This window comes from Anarhichas minor, unplaced genomic scaffold (genome assembly GCF_050575085.1).
Source record: "Anarhichas minor isolate MPS153535 unplaced genomic scaffold, ASM5057508v1 ptg000136l, whole genome shotgun sequence".
Taxonomy (NCBI): domain Eukaryota; kingdom Metazoa; phylum Chordata; class Actinopteri; order Perciformes; family Anarhichadidae; genus Anarhichas; species Anarhichas minor.
Window position 1 is genome coordinate 14333831 of NW_027466582.1, and position 22093 is coordinate 14355923.

General features: G+C 45.2%; 1 protein-coding gene across 4 annotated transcripts in view; it reads left to right on the top strand.

Annotated features, from left to right (window-relative positions):
- ncoa1 (nuclear receptor coactivator 1) overlaps positions 1-21802 on the top strand; it is a 41771-nt gene extending 19969 nt beyond the window's left edge. For 2 of the 4 annotated variants that reach the window (XM_076083914.1, XM_076083912.1), the window contains exons 3-22: positions 3143-3248; positions 5660-5826; positions 6008-6114; positions 6251-6428; positions 8190-8369; positions 9313-9405; positions 9759-9899; positions 12191-12338; positions 12423-13392; positions 13657-13896; positions 14254-14695; positions 15264-15446; positions 15907-16021; positions 16197-16369; positions 16643-16959; positions 17707-17805; positions 18003-18423; positions 18862-19030; positions 19156-19345; positions 19815-21802. In XM_076083914.1, the coding sequence (XP_075940029.1) occupies positions 3160-3248; positions 5660-5826; positions 6008-6114; positions 6251-6428; positions 8190-8369; positions 9313-9405; positions 9759-9899; positions 12191-12338; positions 12423-13392; positions 13657-13896; positions 14254-14695; positions 15264-15446; positions 15907-16021; positions 16197-16369; positions 16643-16959; positions 17707-17805; positions 18003-18423; positions 18862-19030; positions 19156-19345; positions 19815-19997 (4605 nt within the window). In that variant the 5' untranslated portion in view covers positions 3143-3159 and the 3' untranslated portion in view covers positions 19998-21802. Of the gene's footprint in view, positions 1-3128; positions 3249-5659; positions 5827-6007; positions 6115-6250; positions 6429-8189; positions 8370-9312; positions 9406-9758; positions 9900-12190; positions 12339-12422; positions 13393-13656; positions 13897-14253; positions 14696-15263; positions 15447-15906; positions 16022-16196; positions 16370-16642; positions 16960-17706; positions 17806-18002; positions 18424-18861; positions 19031-19155; positions 19346-19814 lie in introns of those variants that run through there. The other 2 variants (XM_076083915.1, XM_076083916.1) reach the window with 2 other exon arrangements.
- Positions 21803-22093: the final 291 nt, after the last annotated feature.

Below are 22093 nucleotides of genomic sequence, written 5' to 3' on the forward strand. Positions count from 1 at the left end.
CTGCTTGACAATCCTATTTTGCTGCAATAAAAATGAGATGAACAGACTGAAAACTTTATCTTATTAGATAAAACATGTTGACACAGTTTTCCTTTGGGGACATAATTTGAAGTTGAAAAAGTAATAAATCGCAATATAGGCCTATGGTATCGCAATACTCAGAATATCGCAGTATCGTGATAATATCGTATCGTGATAATATCGTATCGTGACCTAAGTATCGTGATAATATCGTATCGCGGGACCTCTGGTGATTCCCACCCCTATCATGTATGTTCAAGACGCTGCTTTTTTCAAAAAGGGCACGGTCGGGATGTGGAAAACAAAGCCGGCTTCCATCAAGCGTAATGACTTGATCACAAGCACTCACCAGGTCGGAGGAATTGTTGTTCATCAGGTACACGATGCCGACTGTCGACGGCTCGTTGCGCTGCATGAACGGCGAACCCATCGACCGCGTACACTCCAGAGCGCAGCAGCTGGCGTTGCCTGGAATGAAATGTAATGGTAATCCTTTATTTTGTACTGTCTTCAAACATTTAACGACCCAAACAATTAATGCATTAATCAAGTAAACGACCCCTCTATGCTAGCCCAGGTGTGTCCAACGGCGGTCATTATCCTCCAGACAAAGTCCTGGAGAGAGAAAGCCCAAAAACAGCAGAGCGACCGTCACAACAACACGCCGGAGAAAAAACTGTGTTTTATTGATACATTTTAACAAGTGCTACTCAAGGGTTGCTAAATCTTGGATCGATTGTGTGATTCTTGCCACTTACTCTGGCTAAACAACCGTCGGTTTAATGAAAATCTCGCTGATTATTACTTTATTTCTTGCTGCAATTGACTAAAACACTTCAGTGGGTGAACAGAGGCCGGAACATCCACACACATTCAGGGACCACTGGTCTTTATGGTGCACGGTGTTTCCTGCAAAGCTTATTTTGATAAGTCGCTTTGTTTGTTTTCTTTACTGTAATATACAGTTTCAGCGGTTTTATTTAAGTCGACGCTGAACTCCGTTTCTCAGAACCTCGGCTAATTGCTGTGTCCGTTGATGTGGAGCAGGGTTCTCGTGAGAGAGAGAGAGAGAGAGAGAGAGAGAGAGAGAGAGAGAGAGAGAGAGAGAGAGAGAGAGAGAGAGAGAGAGAGAGAGAGAGAGAGAGAGAGAGAGAGAGAGAGAGAGAGAGAGAGAGAGAGAGAGAGAGAGAGAGAGAGAGAGAGAGAGAGAGAGAGAGAGAGAGAGAGAATAAGTAAACGAGGCTAGTCAGGAAAGATTAGCGTCTTGTGAGCAGCGTGGCCCTGCGGTAGCACCCGACACCGTGACAATGGCTGCTTGTTTTGTGCAGTTAACCCCTGAATTTGAAACACTTTTGTGCTTGTCTGTAGTTTATTTGTGTATGTTTATTGTTATTGAGATACAGAAAGGATGTGGTTTTAAAGATGAAGAGACTTGAGTCCATCCTGATGTGCACAGTGCTAACCTAGTAGAAACCTGATTTTTGTCAACAACAGGCCAGTTATGAAATAATAAACCCCGCCTGTCTCTACAGTTTGCCAAACACGACAGAACTTCACCTCCTTTACTGCTTTTTGTGGATTTGTCTGAGTGTATGGATTAATGGAATGGTCTTAAATTCAGGTTTTGATGGCATCCAAAGGGTTTTAACTTAACTATTTGACCTGATGGAGCGTGCACGAACCCCGTGGACTCGTCAAATGTTGCAGCGTTGCCTGTTGCCACGGTTACCCTCCCGACGCAGCGAGAGAGGTGCAGGCGGTCGACTTAGCAGATAAAAGAACGGGCACGAGTCCATTAAGGGAGACTGAAGAGGGATATTAGAGACATAAGAGACACAATATTACAGAGGCTTTTTAAAATATATATATAATTATAATGCAAATCCACAACATGCATTCCCACAAACTACAGAGGAAATGTCTATAGAGGTGATTCGGTACCAGCAGGCAGGTTTGTTGCAGAGCTTTATGTTACTTTTTGCGTCCGAATACCAAATTAAATGCAGTTTAAATGTTATGCGTAGGGCTCGACTGAATGTCATCTTTTTACAACTCCAAGAGTCTTTTTGAGGTTTTCAAATGAAGCTTCAAATGTCTGTCGTCATATTGTACGATGTCATCACCCTAAACAAAAAGGAGAGAAAAATAAATCAGATTTTGTGTTGCTGTGCTGGTGAATGGCCGCCAGATGACCCTGTTAATACAGGTGTGTGCGGGAGAGCAAACCGCTTTTTAGTGTTCTGAAAAGCCTAAATGACAACAACAAGGAATTGAAGCTGAATATTTCGTTTGAGATAAACAATGTCGTCAATATCCTTTTTTAAAAATATATTTTTAAACGCTCTGGGGTTATTGGAAACGTTTTGGATCGCAGTCAGAATTCAGAAACAATGCAGCAACCACTGAAACCTTATTCTATAAATAGTGTAATGCCGAACATATTAGTGTCGCCTAATCTTTTATCTACAACTGGGCTGAAATAACGGGTTTAAGCACAAGGAATAGACCCGGCAATAACACGTTATGCAAGAAGCTTTAAACGATTCGGTACAGCCCCAATAAAGAGTATAAGTCAATCCTGTCCATAACTGCAGCTAGAGTTACTGTTACTATACTTCTAATGATCGGCGGCTTTTATTCTTTTGCCTTTTTTGTGCGTCAATTCTGACATCACTGTTTTTTTTCCTTCATTTTTATCTATGGAGAGTTTTGTGAAAGTGTCGACTGTATGCTTGTATTTGTGTCTTTAATTCAGATATTTTAAAGTTGCGGTCCGTGTGCAACTGTTTACAAACCTAAAATATAAAAAAACAGTGTTATCTTTTGCTTTTCTGTTTTTGTTCTGCTGAACTGTGACCTCAAACCAAAGTTCAAATGAGCGGTGAATGTTATGATCCTTACCACGAACATTGTGCCGTATAATAAATACAGTTCGATACCCTGCTGTACAGTTTCATCAACGTATTCAAAGAATGGTGTCGCTGGGAGTAGTGACAGTTTCAGTAGCTACTAAACACTTGTGTATCAGGTTTTGGGAAAACTACTGAAGTACTTGCTCTAATGAAATGGAAAATTCCATTAACGGCCTTTCCTTGCCGTACCGTGTGTTCTTCCTCTACAGGTCAGTTAAAGCTGAAAATGAGCGCAGTAGGGGAAAACCCCCTGGACCCTGCCACGCCGGACTCACGCAAGAGGAAGGGCTCACCATGTGACACATCGGGGCAAAGGTAAACACCCGGCCTTGTACCTCGTTCTGATACCGAGACTGTTTACAAACATTACAGAAATACAACTCTAATGCAGTGGCGGGCCGTCGGGGCCTGCAAGGTCTTCTCTGGGACGATATTGTTGATTGTCCGTGTTCAACCAATCAGATGTTTAGTTTGACATGTTGGGCGTATTCTTTGACTATCAGAGCCTGCTAGCTGGCCTATAATGACGTCAGCATTACATGCCGCTCAGTGTCCATGTGTAGCTTTGCCGCGAGGTGCAGAGTGTGCTGTGATTGGTCGGTGGGCGAGCACGTGACTATCGTGAAACGAAACTTAACAGCCAGCAGAGGCTGATGGGTAGTGAGTCACATCACGTGATGCAGCTCAGCCAATCAAATATGGGCATTCTGACCCGAGTAAGATGTACCACACACCATGACACAGGGGGCTGAGACAAGGAAAGACATTGCAGAGCAGTACTTAAATGTTCAAGTTGTGAAAGTAAAATCCTATGATAATCTCTTTGGGTCGCGGCTTGTCATTAAGGAGTGATGTTAGGTCCCACAGCCAGACCAGCTGAGATCATTATATTTTCCTGAATTTAGGCTTTTGCATTTTCTAAATGCTCTAGCATTATTCAAACGACTCGTACCGAACGGTTTAATACGAAGATGTACATAGTTACAGCATTAAAAATGAATAACAGCTGTGGTGCCATCATGTGGTTATAAGGTGGTATTTCAGCTGCAGGACAGCAGTGAAGGCCCAGGTATAAAATGCACGGCCCGCCACTGCTCTAACGTGAACGGAAATGTTAACTCAGGGTACGTCATGAAAAACTACTGAGAGTAGTAGAGAGTAGACTTCAGTCCCCTTGGCTGGTAAGTCAAAATATTAATTAGGGACACACTTTGATTGATAATGAAAAGAAACGCGTGACCTTTGCTGTTGAAAGATCACAAGACATTAGTTACTCAAACATTATTAGATGAGTTATGAGAAATGTCACAGGGGACATTTCTCTGCACTGAGTACTTTTAACTACTTTTTCCTGATTATACAAACATACTTTACTTAAGTAACATTTTCAATGCAGGGATTTTACTTGTCAGAGAGTATTTCTACAGTGTGGTATTGGTACTTTTACTTCAGCTAAAGGATCTGAAGGCTTCCTCCGCCACTGAGGGAAGAAAGATACAATCCTCTGGATCTTGCAGAGTTTAGAGCATGATTTAGGGTTAAAGTTTTAGGTCAGGGTCAGGTTTAAGGCAGTGTGTGTGTGTGTGTGTGTGTGTGTGTGTGTGTGTGTGTGTGTGTGTGTGTGTGTGTGTGTGTGTGTGTGTGTGTGTGTGTGTGTGTGTGTGTGTGTGTGTGTGTGTGTGTGTGTGTGTGTGTGTGTGTGTGTGAGGCCCAATAGCTGGTGTAACAGCCCAGCTAGCATTTCTACAGCAGCTACATGCGGCCACTGACCTGCGCATACACTCAGCAGCGTCCTCCCCCTCCTCACCCCTCCCTCCCTTGGTCACCACGCCTGTGTGTTCTGGCAGGCCAATGCACTGACCTACTTTTTCTGCTGTTGTCACACACTCACTCACACATTCCTATTTTTCATGTTTACCACATACCTTGCTGCAACTCGTCGGTTTGGAAGTGTATTATTGAATCTGGAGAATATTGTTCAGGCTGTGCATAGACTCTGAAGACGCTCCAGTTAAAGGCAGATTTAAGTTGCCATGTTTTTTTACTTACGGCAATGTTCTTGTTTACATATCACAGAAACAAAAATCACAAGCAGCCGGTTGAAAAACCACGGCACTTTTTACAGCACATTGCGATGTTACTTAAACAATTCCCAACTCTGAAACTGATCATTTAAACCACCTGTTGTTTGAAAAAGAAACAAACTGTCGTGAGCAGATGTTCAAATGTTTCATTTACATTAAACCGCACCATGTTAAGACGGACTTAAACAGAAGTATCAGGAGATCAAGTAAAGATCAGGACTGCTACAAATTATTTTCTTATTCATTTTTAGAGTGTCGGTAATCAGCAAAATAATAATCACAACTCCTCAGAGCTCAAATCTCTTGTTTTGTCCAATTAGAGCTCGACATGTAAATCTTCTGTTTTGAGCTTATTGCAGATATATTAGTATCGATGTATACGTTGCAAATAAATAACAAAAAACTGTTAAAGGTAACTCGGAAACAGTGTCTCAGTTACATTGTTGTAGATTGTTACCAGATAACACTGGACGTTTTAAGTTCAAAGTACATTATTTTAGTCACAGTTCTCTATTGAAACATACATTTAAAGGAAACCTGATCACATGATGGTTATGCCTCCGCGCCGGGCGACAGTCGTGGCCCGAGTTTGCGGTTTGTCCGTCCGTCCCGGTCGAGTGAACGGGCTCTCTTTCTTCGCAGTGTGGAGAAGCGGAGACGGGAGCTGGAGTGCCGCTACATCGAGGAGCTGGCTGAGCTGCTGTCGTCCAACATGGGCGACATTGCCAGTCTCAGTTCCAAGCCCGACAAGTGCCACATCCTCAAGAGTACCGTGGACCAAATCCAGCAGATGAAACGGCGCGAGCAGGGTGAGGACATACACACACACACAATGGACTGATTTGTGAAAGGCTTAACCAAATATGCTGCTTTGAAGACGTTCGCATGCTTTAGATTTGCTGTGCTAGAAAGACATTTTTCACAATAAATATTTTTTTGTCTGCAGCCTCTACAAAGGTTTTCTGATTTGCATTTGTTTACCCCTGACAGAGAAAGCAGCTCTTCTGTCTCCAGATGATGAGGTGCAGAAGAGCGACATCTCCTCCAGTAGCCAGGGGCTGGTGGAGAAAGAGGCTCTGGGGCCCATGCTGCTTGAGGTGAACAACACACACACACAATCACACATTTACTCACCACCACCACCACCGCTGGGATTGTTACTCCCAACTCAACACACAGATTTTTTTTTTTTTTTAAATGAATTATTTACTCTTCTTCCTCTCCTCATTTCAGGCCCTTGATGGGTTCTTCTTCGTCGTCAACCGGGAGGGCCGCATCGTCTTTGTTTCAGAGAACGTGACGAGCTACCTCGGATACGCCCAGGGGGAGCTGATGACCTCGAGTGTCTACAGCATGCTCCACGTGGGAGACCACAATGAATTTGTTCGCAATCTGCTGCCCAAAAGCCTGGGTGAGTGAGCCGGGACTGTGGGTTTTAACTCAGTATGCGTGAATCTGCTGTCCAACACTTTATATCATCGGTTTAAGACGCCAACTTTTCTTTTTTTTAAAGATATTTGGTAATTGCATTTTCAGTATCAGTAGTTTCAATGCTGACGACCCTGTTAAGGAGATCAGTATTGGCACAAAATCAGAACACAGTCCATAATACGGATAAGTAACTTGGTTCATTGATGGAGAATACTGTAGCTAAAGCACATTTGAAGAGCCATGAAGAAAGGCAGCGTGATGAACTATGAACAGTTTGAATGGATTCAGATACAAGTGCTCTTCACAAAGCTGAAGAATGTTCCAGGAGAGCGAAGAAACGGTATGTCAGAGTAGAGAGTATGTGTGGGGGAGTTTGAGGAGCGAGGGAAGAGTGAAACACTGTTTCTTCCCTGTGATAATGTTGTTTTAATTCTTAGCCGCAACCTTGAGAAGCACTGATGATTAAAAAAATGTAGCGGGCCTGTGTGGGATCGTATGAGGACAATAGATAAAGGAGGGCAGTAGGCGCCACGGTTGAGCCGTTGTATTGTTTTGATCTTGTAATCTCTTTTAATGTTGTGCCAGTCACTACAGCTCTTCCTTCTTCTCAGAGAGGGAGATCTTTAAAAACCCACTCTCGTAGAGAACTAGACACAAATATCAGTTACGCCACCTCAGTAACACAGGAGGGTCCTTCAGTACATCTGGGTGTGATTTTTAGGGCGCTGTAACGACCCAAAAAGAAACATTTGAATGGGCGAAATGAGGAAAAATACCACTTTTCATAATATTGTGTGTAACATCTGCAAGTCTGCTGCATTCTGTTTGATCCAGGAGTGATTACTCACTCAACAAAATTGGCATCTTCCAGCAGCCCTGGAAGAAAGAGAAAAAAAAAAACATCAAATGAGACGAGAGGAGATTTAGCAGGAACTGTGTTGGACTGGGCTCAGTGGGCAGGTGCTCGTTTCACAATAGCCATTTTGCGAGCATTGCTTAGACGCAAACACACTTCACAATTTAGTTACCATGTATTTGCGTGTCCTACCGGTCTTTTGTAAGCTTGTACATAGATTGCAAGTATAGCGTTTGCTTTAAATAGTGTGTTTAATGTTCGATTATCTCATGTTAAAAGTGTTGTGAAACGGACCCCAGGACCCAGAAAGGTTCTAGTGCAAACAGATCATTGATGGCAAAAAAGGAAATTCCAACAGGTTTTTTTTCTTCTTTTAAATCAAGGGAAACAAAAACACTTGATCTGGTCATGGTGGCCAAGACTTGTCTACTGTGATTTATATCAAGATATCATATTAAGTATTTTATTGTGTTATTAAAAACGTACCAACAAATCCTTCCTCATAAAACATTTACAAGACCTTTTTTCTTTTTCTTTTTTTTAAGTTTAACGGCTGAATTCCTGTTTACTTGGAAGTAGTCTTCTTCTTCCCTGCCTTTGCTGGCGCACTTCTACATTTGTTGGCGCACTTCTACATTTGTTGGCGCACTTCTACATTTGTTGGTGCAATACGGCCACCAGTAAATCAGTAGAATAGTGCGAAACCGAAGGCAGCAATGTGTATTGCATCACTAAATAAAAAAACGGGGGCCAGCTCATAAAAACATAATCCACAGGCTACCTTTAACATATTCCCAAAGGGGAAGTATTTCTTTTTAGCTTTGATTAAAACCGTAAATTGTCATTGATTTTAAACTGCTGTGTTTATTGTCCTCTCTTGTCCAGTAAACGGCGTGCAGTGGCCACAGGAGCCCGGCCGAAGGAACAGCCACACCTTCAACTGTCGCATGCTGAAGAGGCCACCGGACGAGTTGGATTCAGAAAACCCGGAGGCTCGGCAGCAATATGAGATCATGCAGTGTTACACCGTGTCCCAACTACGGACCATGCAGGAGGAGGGAGAGGGTACATGCAAACACACACACACACACACACACACAATGACTACACGCGGTGTGCAGGCGCTCAGTCTTAAGATTGTACAGTTATTCAAATCAATACGGAGGATTTAAGCAAGGGAAGCTGATTATAATATGATATCTTTATACTGTTTGCTCTCTTCTTTCACCTTTCTTTCTGAAAAGGCCTAGTTCTATGGATACTGTATATTTATAAGACAGAATATAGATTTATTTTTTATGCAGTAAACATGGGCTGTGTCCCAGGATGTTAAATACTCCATAAATACCCTTTTTGTTGTTGTCATGAGTGAAAGTGTATTAAAACAATGTTCCACTATCCCAACTTCCTCCATCTGACCAGTTGGACTGCGGCAAGATTCTTGCAGGACGCGTTCATATTTTTTTGGGGAGCCGTTGGTGCAATGGCCTTGATAAGAAGTATGACGTAGTTCCTGCATTGCAGATGTACTCTGCTGTTGAGCTCTGCCTGCTTTTATTCGTTTTGATAAGACCTGGCTCTCGCGGATTGTAGAATTGTACTCGCGGTATCCGATGTCGTCCTACTTTTGTGTAGGTTTTGAGTCCCAGCATCTGTTGTTGGCATGACACAATTCCAAGCTTTGATTGGCTGATACAGCTTCTCCTTTATACAGCGGAACCAAAATGATCAGATTTTTGATTTTTGACAGGTTGTCATGTACTTTTTTCACCACCTCGGGATATTGTAAAAAATATACATTTAGTATTTTGTGTGAATTAGAGGGTTGAGGTAAGCTTTGATCATTGTGGTATCATTGGTTGTATGAGGTACTTATCCATAGTCTTCCTTTTTACCCGTTACGCTTTCTTTCTTTTTTGTTTGTGGCATACAGTACCAGACACACACACACACACACACACACACACACACACACACACCTCACCACTTGTGTCCTCTCTTTCCTCAGACCTGCAGAGCTGCCTGATCTGTATTGCCTGTCGGATACCTCGCGCCCAGCCTTTCAGCACTGAGTCGTTCATCACCAAGCAGGACCCCACAGGTTAGGAGCCGAGGATAATTTACTGTCATTATGCAAAACAGTTGCACAACGAACCGTAGCTGTGGCCTATTTGCTAAACAAGAAAACAGCAGTGCATTCCTGTACTACATTATTGTGAACGTGCATCAGGAAGGATGCAAACAGCAGCAACAAAACAAGTATCTGGGCTGATAATATATCCTACATCTTAACATTAAATGTTCTACATCAGGGAATAACGGTTCATCACCTTTGACTGTTTGAGCTCCAAGCATCATCGATGTAAACAGAGTGCGCCTCCTCTCGTCCCCGGCTACTGCAGATGTTGAAATCTGTGTAGACTGACCGTGTGTGTGTGTGGTGCTCTCCTCCAGGGAAGATCATCTCCATAGAAACTAGTGCTTTGCGAGCGACGGGCCGGCCTGGCTGGGAGGACCTGGTCAGGAAGTGCATCTTCGCTTTCTTTCAGACGCAGGGCAAAGAGCCCTCCCACGCCAAGAAGCTGCTGCATGAGGGTGAGTCGCCACGATCGATTGTTCAGCTTCACTCCCAGAAATCATTGACAGGCTCGCTGCCAGCTTTGTCATGGTTACCACAGTTTCAGCAACTACTAGTGGAAACTGCTCGTAGTGATCACACCTGTCCTGGTCAACGTGATCACTACGAGCGGATGGTTATTACAGCTGGTTTTGTTTTTGTTGTCACAGAGATTACACCGCTTTAGCTGACATTTGGATATTTATTACATGAATACAAAGTTCTGAAAAAAACAGCTTCACTAGCTACTGGCCCGCTGCCGATCCTTCTGCCTTTGCCCTCACTAAGGGCTCGCATTGGGTGAGGTTTTGCCGTTTTTCGGCCAGCTCTGTGTCACTGCAGCGGGAGCGGTGCATGCAGATGAATGGCGCCCTTTGACCGGGGCGCCTCGCACACCCGGTGAGCGGCGTGGAGGGAGGTGGTCGCTGTTCATCTGCACGTGCTGCGCTGCGGTGGCATGGACCCAGTCGAGGATCAGCACAGTTTCTTTTGGGGGCCTTACGTAACCAGGCATTACCAATCCACGTGATTAGGGCGGCTTCACCGTGCTCATTAGGTCTTTTTCCTGCATGATGTCAATGTGCAGGCATCACAAGCCACAGGTAGCCAGCTGGAAAGCGGAGATGTTTTATTGAAGTTAGCTTTTGTAGATTTCAAATGTTTTCCCGTATGTTGTCATGTTTGAAAAGATCCCAAATGAACACTGTAAGAGGACTACTTGATTGTTATAAGCAAACTATTTTAACTGCATTCTTATAGGAATGATTCTGTCCCAAGCTTTTTGATCCATATAAGTAACTGTGATCACTGTAACTCAGGGTTGTCAAACTCATTTTCACTCCGGGCCACATCAGCATCATGGTTTCCCTCAAAGGGCCGGTTGTAACTGTAAGACTGTATAACTGTAACTACTCCCTAACTTATTGTTAAATAACTCTCTGCTTTTGATTATTGTTTATTCAAGTGTAAAAATATTGTACATGCAGTTATATAAATGTAAAATGATATTTAAGCACATTTCTGTTATTATAACATAAATCATTTTAATTTAGGGTTAAGAAACCCACATTACTCTATCAAAGATCAAACTATTAAAGAAAATAACAAAGACAAATATCATCAAACAAGTTATTACATTAACTTTGTTCAAAGCTATTTTTGTCACCTCTCTGCATCACTAATGTCCCGCCGTCGTCCCGTGCATGGCAGCTACATCCAAGAGCTCCTCACTGAGATCAGGTCTTATAAACGTGGATAGATGCTCTGTGTCCGTGCTGTCTGTGCTTTCATCAACAGCAAATGAAGAAGACGAGTACCTGCTCGTCTCTTAGCTAGCTGTGTTGTTAGATTGCTGCTAGTTCCTGAACTCGGTCTGCGATGGTGTTTCTTCACAAACTGACATTTGTAAAAGTCTGTATCTGATCGGAGCTCACCTGCTCACATACCTTTAGCATGCACTGGGCTGTAGCTTATGTAAATATATTCTGCTGTGATTGCAGTCTGCCTTTTAATTCTTGGACAATTTGATGTTTTTCTTGGAGGCTAAATTTAGCTCAGTGTTTGGTGTCAAAATGCCGACGTGAATAGTATTCCTTCTTCACCGATACGCATCATAACACAGAAGACAGACCCATTTTTCTCCTTGAAGCACAAACATGTATTCGCTTTCCCATCTTAAATTACATTTTCTTCCCTCTGCATCAATTTTTCTCTTCGTGGACATTTTGGGATTATTTGTCGATCTTTTTCAACTCAATCACTTGTTGGAAAACCTCTTTACGGGCTGTTCCCTCTCCTGTCCACCTGTTGTGATAGTTTTAATGTCGGTACACAGACAACATGCTATCTCAGAATTTCAACTTTCTATCTCAGAATTTCGACCATGGGGATACTTTTATTTCCAAGTCTAACTTTAAATTTATTTTCCAAAATAAAAAAATATAAAAAAAATTGTAACTTTTTTTTTTTTTGCTGGCGGATTCGCGGGCCACATAAAATGACGTGAGTTTGACACCTGTGCTGTAACTGTTTTCCACTGTACTTCCAAACCATTATAATATAGTAAATTAAAGTCTTAAAGCCAGCATCTGCACTGCAACAATATCAAAATCCTTTGTTCCAAAGTTGCAGTTTTTAGATGTGGATCCAGTAATCCGAACCAAAGTTAACACGAGAAGAAAGAAGAAAACAAGAGATGAGACCAAAGTGTAAACCCGGTGTTTGCCTCTTTCTCTTGTCCCGTGTGTGCATGTGTTGGTATCTCCATCAGTGATGACCCACGGCACCGCCATCAGCCCGTTGTACCATTTCACGTTAAGTGATGGCACCCCGCTCAGCGCTCAGACCCGCTGCAAGTTCTGCTGCCCCCCCAACCCCGACGTTCAGCCCTTCATTATGGGCATTCACACTATTGACAGGTACGATCCTTTTTGTAGCTGATTTTTGCAGTTCTTTGTCCACATAGTCCCCCCGGGTCACAGTTGTCTTTTCTTTTCCTCCAGGGAACACAACACTGCTAGCTCTCAGGAAAACACTAACCCCAGCCTTCCACCGGCCCTCGGCAGCCTTGCCCAAACTCCCTCCCGCTCCCCTTCCCTTCCTCCCGGCAGCAACTGGACCCAAGGCTCAGGCCTCTCCACCTCGGGCCTTCACCCCAACAACACCAACACCTCCCCCAACGGACATATTCCAGCCACACCCACAGGCTACCTGACGCCCAATCGGACCTGTGGACAGGTCAACAGCCCCTCTCCTTTGAGCAGCCCACTCATGGCAACCCCTGCCTCTTTTACATCACCCAGGATGCCACGAGCCAGTCCTGGGTTAGGCGGAAGCCCTCGGGTACCGGGGAACCCCTTCTCTCCTTCCACACCGGGCCTCCACTCCCCAGCCGGGGAACTAAGTAGTGGAGGCAGCCTCAACAGGCAGCAGTCTGGCGGTGATGGTAGTAGCGGTGCCAGCGGTGGGTCAACTGGCTCTTTCTCCCTTTCCTCTCCTGTCCTTCAGAGACAAGCCAGTACACCCACTCGGCCTCCATCTGCCAAACCACCAGAGGGAGGAGAAGGGGGGGGAGAGAACTCTGTTAAAGCACCTCTTCCTTCTGTCTCACAGCTGGGTAACCCCAGACTCAATCAGCTCCTGGAAATCAGTGGGACGGGAGCTGAATCCAACAACAACAACAGGATCCACTGCAACTCATCACCTCATCCTTCTAACCCTCAACCTGCCCCTCAGTGCCCTGCCTCTCACAGTTCTCTAACTGAACGGCATAAGATCCTGCACCGGCTGCTCCAGGACACCAGTCCCCACGATGCCTCCACCACCACTGAGGAAGGACTAAACAAAAACGACGTTGAGATCAAGAGGGAGTCGCCTGCCAGTCCGGCTCTGACCGCAGCACCTCCCAAGTCCAGCTCCAGGGAGCCACAGGACCACCAACTGCTCCGTTTTCTGCTGGACACAGACGAAAAGGTGACCATTAAAAACGTCCTTTGTATTTCTTCATTTCTTTTGTATTTCTTCATGTATGTATTTCAGGCTCTTTTCTTCTTAATTAGAAAAGAAAATAGTGAAAATCTGTTCATGGCACAATACTGAAATAGACTGTTAGCCTTGATCTATGTGAATGAAGTGTCTTTCATTGACTTAATAAATAATAAATTCCACATTATTTGTCCTCATGAGTCATCATGATGCCATGACAACTACTAACGGAGAAGCACTGTGTTTTCAAAGGACTTGGGGGACCTGCCTCCTCCATCTGCTCTCAGCCTGCAGTCAGTGAGGGTCAAAGTGGAGAAGAGAGCCAGCGTGGATGGGGTGGTCTGCACTGGGTCCACTGTTGCAGCAGGAGGTGCTTCCAAACCGGCGGGAGTGTGCAGCAGCTCAGCGTGCACCAGCCCCAAATCAAGCCCCGTCAGAGAGAAGCGCCGAAACAGCCGCAGGGACAGCCGCAGGGACAGCCGAGACTCCACGGTACGGTTGTTGTCAATGTCGTTGTGATCTGTAATAACAGTAGTAGTAGTATCACACCAACATGACCAGTGACAGCATTGTTCTATTCATTGAGCTTAAACAAGCAACTTATCAAGTTATATGTTTATTTTCTTGGACTTTGTCTCGACTGTAGGCTCAGCTACCAGCTGCAGCCTTTGAAGCTCACTGGCCTCTGACCTTTTGTCTCGGTCCGTCTCTCTGTCACTGATCGCCTGCCACCCATTATTCTTTCATTCTTTACCTTTTCACGCCATCCATTCTTCCATCCTGTCTTTTTCCTCGTCACTATCCCCTTTTTCATTTGTTTCTGCTCCACTCTCCATTTCCCGCCCTCAGATGTCTGGTAGCTCTGTTGACATGGACCCTCTCACCCAGCTGCTGCCTGGCCTGAGAGGCCCAAGTGGGGCCAAACAGAGCAGTGAGGATTCAACAACCCCTGGAGGAGGCCCCCAACTCCACTCTCCGGCCTCTCAGCCCCCAGCTCAGCTCCAGTCCCCCTTGCCTCAGCTCCAGTCCCCCCTGCCTCAGCTCCAGTCCCCCCTGCCTCAGCTCCAGTCCCCCCTGCCTCAGCTCCAGTCCCCCCTGCCTCAGCTCCATTCCCCCTTGCCTCAGCTCCAGTCCCCCCAGTCCCTTCCCCAGTTGCAATCGCCGTCACCCCAGCTCCACTCCCCTTCTCCCCAGCTCAAACTGCAGTCCCCCACTCAGCTCCAGCCCGGTGAGGCCAGCACTCCCCGCAATGTAAATGTGAAGAGAGAGCCTCCCGGCACTCCTAACAGAGGTAAAGTTTCAACTTAGCAGGAAGGGGGAGGGTGGTCATGCAGAAGAGGGAATAATAATAAACTACCTACATACAACCTATGGACAATGGTACAGAAGACTATTAGGACCAGGCCTAAGGGGAAAAGGAGAAGAGGAAGATTCTTTCTTTATTATTATTTTGCATTTCAAGAAAAAAAGTAATTCTCTATTATTATTATTATTATTCTCAATATTTCATCTTTATTCTTAACATTTCGATTTTATTCTGGAATTCCCCCCCAAAAAAAATCCTCCTTACTTTTGTTAGTAGTATTAATATCAAGTGTAGTTGTTTGACCCAGAAAGCTTCCTTTATTTATTCATTCACTTATTTACTGACACATTGTTAGTCTGTGTGCCCCCTAGTGGCCATTGGAGGCATTGCCATGTCAACAGACCATACATACTATAACCAAAATAGTTCAACAGTGCAGAAAGTCATAAAGTTAAAGTCTTTGTATCAATATTAAACAATAAAGGTTTATGCTTCATTGTTTTTTTTTATTTGGTTTGACCTAATTTTCTGTGTGCATGTGTTTGTTTCCCAGGACTCAGTGATGGCGGCCCATCCTCCGGCTGCAACTTCCAGAGTCAGTCAGCCTTTGACTTCTGCAGTCCCCCCACTCCAAGCCAGGCACAGAACCAGGGACAGGGAGACCCCTTCCAGACCCCCAAAGACAGCAGCCTCTTCTCAGAGGCAGAAGTTATCAACCCTTTCAGTTCAAGCACTGGTATGCAACAAAACATAATACACACACACACACACACACAGAACCAGTCGCAGGTAGTCATAGAAAATGTTTAGGAAAATGACCACTGTGTGAAACCTGACACTAAATCTTCAGTCGCAGTAAAGCATTGTTGAGCTGACCTCTGTCTAGGGTTCAATGGTGCTACATGCACTAAACAGCACCATTGGGTGTGGTCAGACTGTATTCTGTTACATATATGAGCCCACACGTGATATAGCTTTGCAGTATACTGTAGAAAACAGCAGCACAATAGGATGTTATTGAAGCGAAGCGAAGAAATGGCATCAAAAGCAGGATTTTAAACTGATGTTAATTACCTTTTTTAAGTTGGCAAAGTGCTAAATCCTGTAAATTAATTTAATTATACTTGTTGAATCTACTTATTTATGATTTTTTTCTGTTTTCTATTGCAATAAAACTGTGTTAAAATCTCATTCAGGCCTGTCTAAGATGGATGTGGGAGACTCTCCGTTCCAGCCTCTGTGTCTGTCTGACAGCTTGTCCTTTAATGGTCTTGGATCACCTTTACAAGCTCCCTTGGCATCGCCACAAGAGTAAGCAACACTGTGCTCTCAACACCCAATCTGTTGTCATTTACAGGGTTGTTCCGGATGTCATTTATTTAACATTTAAAGCTTCTGTTGAGGTTTTCAAATGGAGCTTGCTTCAACCCGCTGACTCTCCAGTGTGGTGCAGGTGATGATGTACAGTGTTTCTCTGTGTGAGCAGGCAGTGTGTGCCCTGTACGCTGGATGAGGTGCTGGGCCCTCCGACCACACCTGAGGGCCGGAACGACGAGAAGGCTCTGTTGGAGCAGCTCGTCTCCTTCCTCAGTGGGACTGATGAGAGTGAACTGGCTGAGCTGGATAAGGCCCTGGGTATCGACAAACTGGTGCAGGCAAGTGTGTGATTTTAAGGATTTTGATACTTGAGAGAGCTGGGCAGCAGATGTGCACGAGTTATATAGCCCGAGGTAAACAGCCTGTTCAGAATGTCTATATGTGACTGTCACAACGATGGAGATGCCGGGCCGTCTGTGAATCACATTTACATAGAAGCAACAGAAATATCACAAAACAATAATTCAGCATGCTGAATTTAGCAAAAGGTTGTTTTCATTAAATAAACGAATCATTAATGTCCGGTCCTATTTGTATCTGCCTCTTCCCAGGGAGGCTGTTTTGACCCATTGACCCAAAACTTCCCGACCCAGCAATCCACTGCCACTTCAGGTTCCATGGACCCTAAACTCCCCGCGTACCCTTCCCAATTCACACCAGCCCCACCGGCTCAGTTTCCTCCAGAGCTGGCCACGGTGGTGGGGCAGCAGGGTCTCGGGTTTGGAGCCCCCCGGAGGGCTTTCCTCGGCGGGACGACGGGCGTCGGGCTGAGGCCGGGCGTGCCGCGACCGCAGGGGATTGGTGCTCAGCTCAGACTGCCACCCAACCAACTGCGCCTGCAGCTGCAGCAGAGGCTGCAGGGCCCACAGCAGGTGAGGAGGAGGAGGAGGAGGAGGAGGAGGAGGTGGTGGAGGTTTGTCTCCGTTTTGTTTGTCATTACGACTTTATTCCGTTTGGGATGGAAGATGTTGCTGTTTGTGTTGCTTTTGCGACATACTTTCTTTAAAGTGTACAGTCACGACTTGTTCACAGGATTCAGGGGCCGCTGACAAAACAGTAATGTACAAACAAATGAGAGAAAGGAACACAAATTTGAGATGTTTTCATACTTTCTTTGCTCTTAGTGCTTTCATATAATACACCCACTTTACTCATTGAGATGCACCAATCAATAGGCAGCTGATCGAAACCGGATGATTTTCATCTGATTGACAATGACCGGTCGATGTGTTCAAGCACTGCTCAGTAAAACTGAGTATTGGGAGAATGCATCACTTCTCAATTACTCCGGGCTGTGAATGACAAATACTGAGATGTAATGAATAGCACAAAGTATTGACTTTTAGCTTCCTGTGTTAGCCTGAATCTTCATATATCGTAATAGTTCTTGTGATTTAATTTTCTAAATATTGATTGAAATGCTCTTAAAAGAACTCCCCACTTCCCTTTCCTCCACCATCACTAATATTCAACTTATCTCCGTCTTCTCTTCGGTCGATGATCTTATTTCTTCCTCTTGTCTTATTATATCCTGCCCTCCTCCCTTCGCTCTATTATCATCCCCTCCTCGCTCATCCTTCAGCACCTTTCTGACCTCTGCTTATTTTCCTCTGTCTCAGCTCCAGAACAGGATGGCGGGCATTAGTCCGTTTCCAGGAGGAGCCCAGCATGTGAACATAGGGCTGCGTCAGGTTCAACAGCCTCAAATGCCCTCACAGGTGAGTCACAGTGGCAGCGAATGAATCTCGGCTCACCCTGACCACCCACTGCTGTTTTCTTACAGACCCGGTGTAGGTACTTTACTCTGTGTGTGTGTGTGAGTGACCTCTTGAATAACGCGGCGTGATGTATATTTACTTTAAAAAGATAGGGAACGAGTTCTCTGTAACATGCTCTTCTCCATCATATGTCTCAGCAGCCTCCGCTGAATGCCCAGATGCTGGCCCAGCGTCAGAGGGAGCTCTACAGCATCCAGCACCGCCAGCGCCAGCTTTTCCAGCAGAAGGTCATGCTGATGAGACAGAACATCGCAGGGGCTCCGACTGGAGTCGTGGGGCCCACCGGAGGAACAGCCAGGCCCCCGAAAGGTCCATTGCCAACGCCTCAACAACAACAGCAGCAGTTCAATTTCCCACCAGGGTACAACCCTTTGACGGGAAAATCCCCTACCTCACCCAGTAACTTCAGCCCCATGACCGGGGGCCCTCTGGACAACAAACTGCCCGGCAGAGTTCCCCTGAATAACCCGACGCTGATGGCCGGCGTGCAGGGCCAGTTCAGCACCACTGTGAACGCCACATTGCCGCAGGGCCTGTTTCAGCAGTTTGGAGGGTCTGGTGAGTTCTAGGAAACATGCTTCTCCGGACCAGACTGAGAATCCGCTACATTTTAATATTAGATTAGTGTTGCACGGGACACTTATACTAGAAAAGTATCGCAAAACCCTGATGTTTAAAGGGTACTATACCCCATTTTATTAGTACCAGTACTTAAAGATAGCAGTGTTTATGAGAGGCCTCGATGTGCAACAGAGGTGTGAAACCACAGCTTGGTCAAAAGATGAAGGCAAAGTAACAAAATGCGCAGCAATGCTTAGTGCAGAAAGTAGAACATTTTAACAAGTACTTATGAAATGACAACTTACCAGCACGTTTTTTTTAACAGAAAATAAGTCTATATTGCCAGGTACGTCTTAATATTTTTTTTTTCCAAAGTAAATAAAAAACTATAAATTTATATGACTGACCTAACTTTTTGCTTTTCCTCTTTCAAAGCCATCTCCCAGCAAGACCCACCTTACCCCCCTGAGATGAGCCCGACCAGCCCGCTGTTGTCACCTCAAAACCCCACCTCCCAGAGTCCTTTGCTTCAACAAGCCCCACCCCCTGGCTACCAGTCACCAGAAATGAAGAGCTGGCAACAGACAGGCATGGGGAGCAACAGGTGAGGACGTGTACACAGTTGCAAGGCTTGCATTGGGTTAAAATCGCCCGTTGATTGCATCGGTGTATTTAAATGAGACCTCGGTGTAATGTGCTGTCGTCTCTCACCGTTTCTGCGCTCTGCAGCCTGTTCAGTCTGTCAGGACAGAGTGCGGTGCAGGCTTTTGGCCAGCAGGGGGTTTACAACAACATGAGCATCACCGTCTCCTTGGCCGGGGGCTCGGGTGGTGTCGGCCCGTTGTCTCCCATGGGGCAGCCGGTTGGCATGGGCAACAGTAACCTCAGCAACGTCGGCTCGGTGTGCAGCGACCAGCAGGTTAGTGACCTCGAGGCTCCGGGACGTTACTGTCCTGATGGGTTGCTGTCTCCTATTTTCCTCCATCTTTTCCGGTTTTATCATGCAATGTGATAGCAGCTATAACGAATATCAAGTAGTATAATACTAGAGCTGAACCAATACATCAGCATGGCCTATATTATCAGCATATGACAGATATATTAATATCTGTGTACATATCGGCAGATGAGAACATTTTAGTGCAGAAATTTGGGATTTTAGCTCGGTATCGGACCAAAATAACCCAGTACCAAGTAGTATCGAAACTTCTCCGGTTAAACAATACCTGCATCTGATCTTTATTTTGCCCAGATCTAGAAAAAGATTGTTTTTTTATGGTTTTGCTTGCACCGATCTGTATCAACCTCAATCAGTCCTCCAGTATCCGTCGGGCACTTACGAAGACGAGGCTCTAAAACATTGAACTGTACCATCGTTGTTTCTGTAGGTGCAGCAGGTTCAGGTGTTCGCGGACGTCCAGTGCACGGTGAACCTGGTTGGCGGCGACTCCTACCTGAACCCGGGCCCCATCGGAGCAGCGGCCTCCCAGAAGGGCCCCGGCGTGCCGCAGGGCTCCCAGAACAACCAGGCCCAGCAGAAGAGCCTCCTCCAGCAGCTGCTCACCGAGTGACGACCCTCGACCCCCTTCAGCTCTCCTGTACTCCCTCTACTTCTCACTTCTACGCCCCCTCTTTGGAGGCCGGTGCACCGGACCCCATTGCTGTCTCTGTCTCACCTTTTTGGATGGATGGATGGATGTTTGGACGACCACACGAGTAGGGCGCTCGGAGCGGTTTGGCTGTCGGTGGAGTTTCGCAGCCGAACCGCTTGTTTCGCGCAGGGTGATTCGGGGCTGGTTGTTTTACCGCCCAGTACTTAAAAGAAAAGAAAAAACCTCGAGTCAGAAGGAGCAGCAGTGTATTTAAACCTGCCTGTCTAATCTGTCTGACAACCTGTCTGTCTGCCTCAGCCTATTTAAAGGCAGTGTTGTCTTGCTGCTCATTCCTTGGTGACCTACTTCCTGCTTCCTGACCCAAGAAAACAACTGCGACATCATTGTAGATTTGCCAAGTTGTCGTCACTGTCAAATCAGGACCGGCCTCCTTTTTTTGTTTGTTTGTTGTCCTCTGATGGGACGGTTTCTGTCAGGCCGTCGTCGCAGCAGCAGCAGTGCATCTTGGGAGCATGAGTCGCAGCATACAGCTGAGCTCATCATTTTAAGTGTGGGGGTATCCCACACAGCAGCACCTCTGGCTTTTTTTTTTAAAAAGTCTTTGTTTGTTTGTTTTGTTGTTTTCCTCTACCTGTCTCTCAGCGATGTGGGAATGTTAAGGTTTCAGACCTCTGTTGCATTGTGGGATAGAAGCTCAGTATCAGCTGGTTCTGTGACTGTCTCTCTCTATCAGCCACGATGCCTGGTGGAAGTTTGAGTTTTTCCCAAGCTCTGCTTCTTCTACATATTATTCTATTAATGTCTTCTGTTTTATTTTTTGGTTGAATTGTTTTGTTTAAAATCTTCTGCTCTCACCGTCGTCATCATCATCTTCTTCTTCTTCACGATCTTCAGAACAAGCTTTGACAACAGCCAGAATGGATGGATTGATGGATGGATGGATGGATGGAAGACAGACGGGATGCTGCTCAGTTTGGAACTTACGTGTCTTTCTCCCCCCGGGAGGAGGTTTTATTATTATTTTTTATCAAAGTATATTAAAAAAAAGAGACGGTTATGATTATTTAACTGTCTGTCCGTCACATTTTACCCCTCACCTCAGCAGCTGTGAATACAGAGCCCGTTGGGTTCGTTCTATCTCTCTCTCTCTCTCTCTCTCTCTCTCTCTCTCTCTCTCTCTCTCTCTCTCTCTCTCTCTCTCCGTCTCTCTCTGTATCTTCCATGCTATCTCTCAGCCTATCAGTGTTGTTTGCCATGTGCACCATGCAGGCGGGTAGTGTTGTACAGTACAGAAGGACAAAGACTTGGCGACGAGCTCACTCTCTTCTCTTGTAACTGCTTTCCTTTTTAAAAAGAAAAGAAAATGGTGTAATTACTCAGAACAGCAGGACTTCTTTTTTAATAATTTTTAAATCCTAATGTCAGTTCATGGGAGATTGTTTTTGGCATCATGATATCGTAATAGCGCTACATGTTGCGGTGGAGGAGGAAGTTATTCCATCTTCTGAACTGTGAAAAGAAAATTTTAAAGCAATTGATTATGAAACATAGCTGCAACGCTGCTCTCTGAAGGCAAGAAGAAAAAGAAAATGTGTTTGATTGCTTTGCTTTCTCTCGTGGTGTCCAGGGAGCTAGTTGGCCATCTTCTCTTGCTTTCTCTTCTTTTCTTTTTTTAATTCTCATGTATGTACAATACTTTCAAGGAAAACGTGTCAGACAGTATGTATGTTTGTAACCATTGTATTAAAAAAAAAAAAAGAGAAGCATAGTGATACCTTAAACCGTGTTCTTTGCTGTGACGACGAGACCTTTTGGACTCGTCGTGACAGCAAAGAGAAAAAGACGCGCTCTTTGGATGTTGGTCCTATATAATGACATCTACGTTGAGGCTTTAGGAATAGACGTTCCTAACAAAGATGCGACGGATGATTCATTTAAAAGCCGTCATGACAAAACGGGATTGGTTGAGTCGCAAAGAAAAGATTCAACCCGTCCTCTCCCTCCACCTTCCCTGATGAAGACTTCACTCCACTGGCTTAACCACACAGACAGTT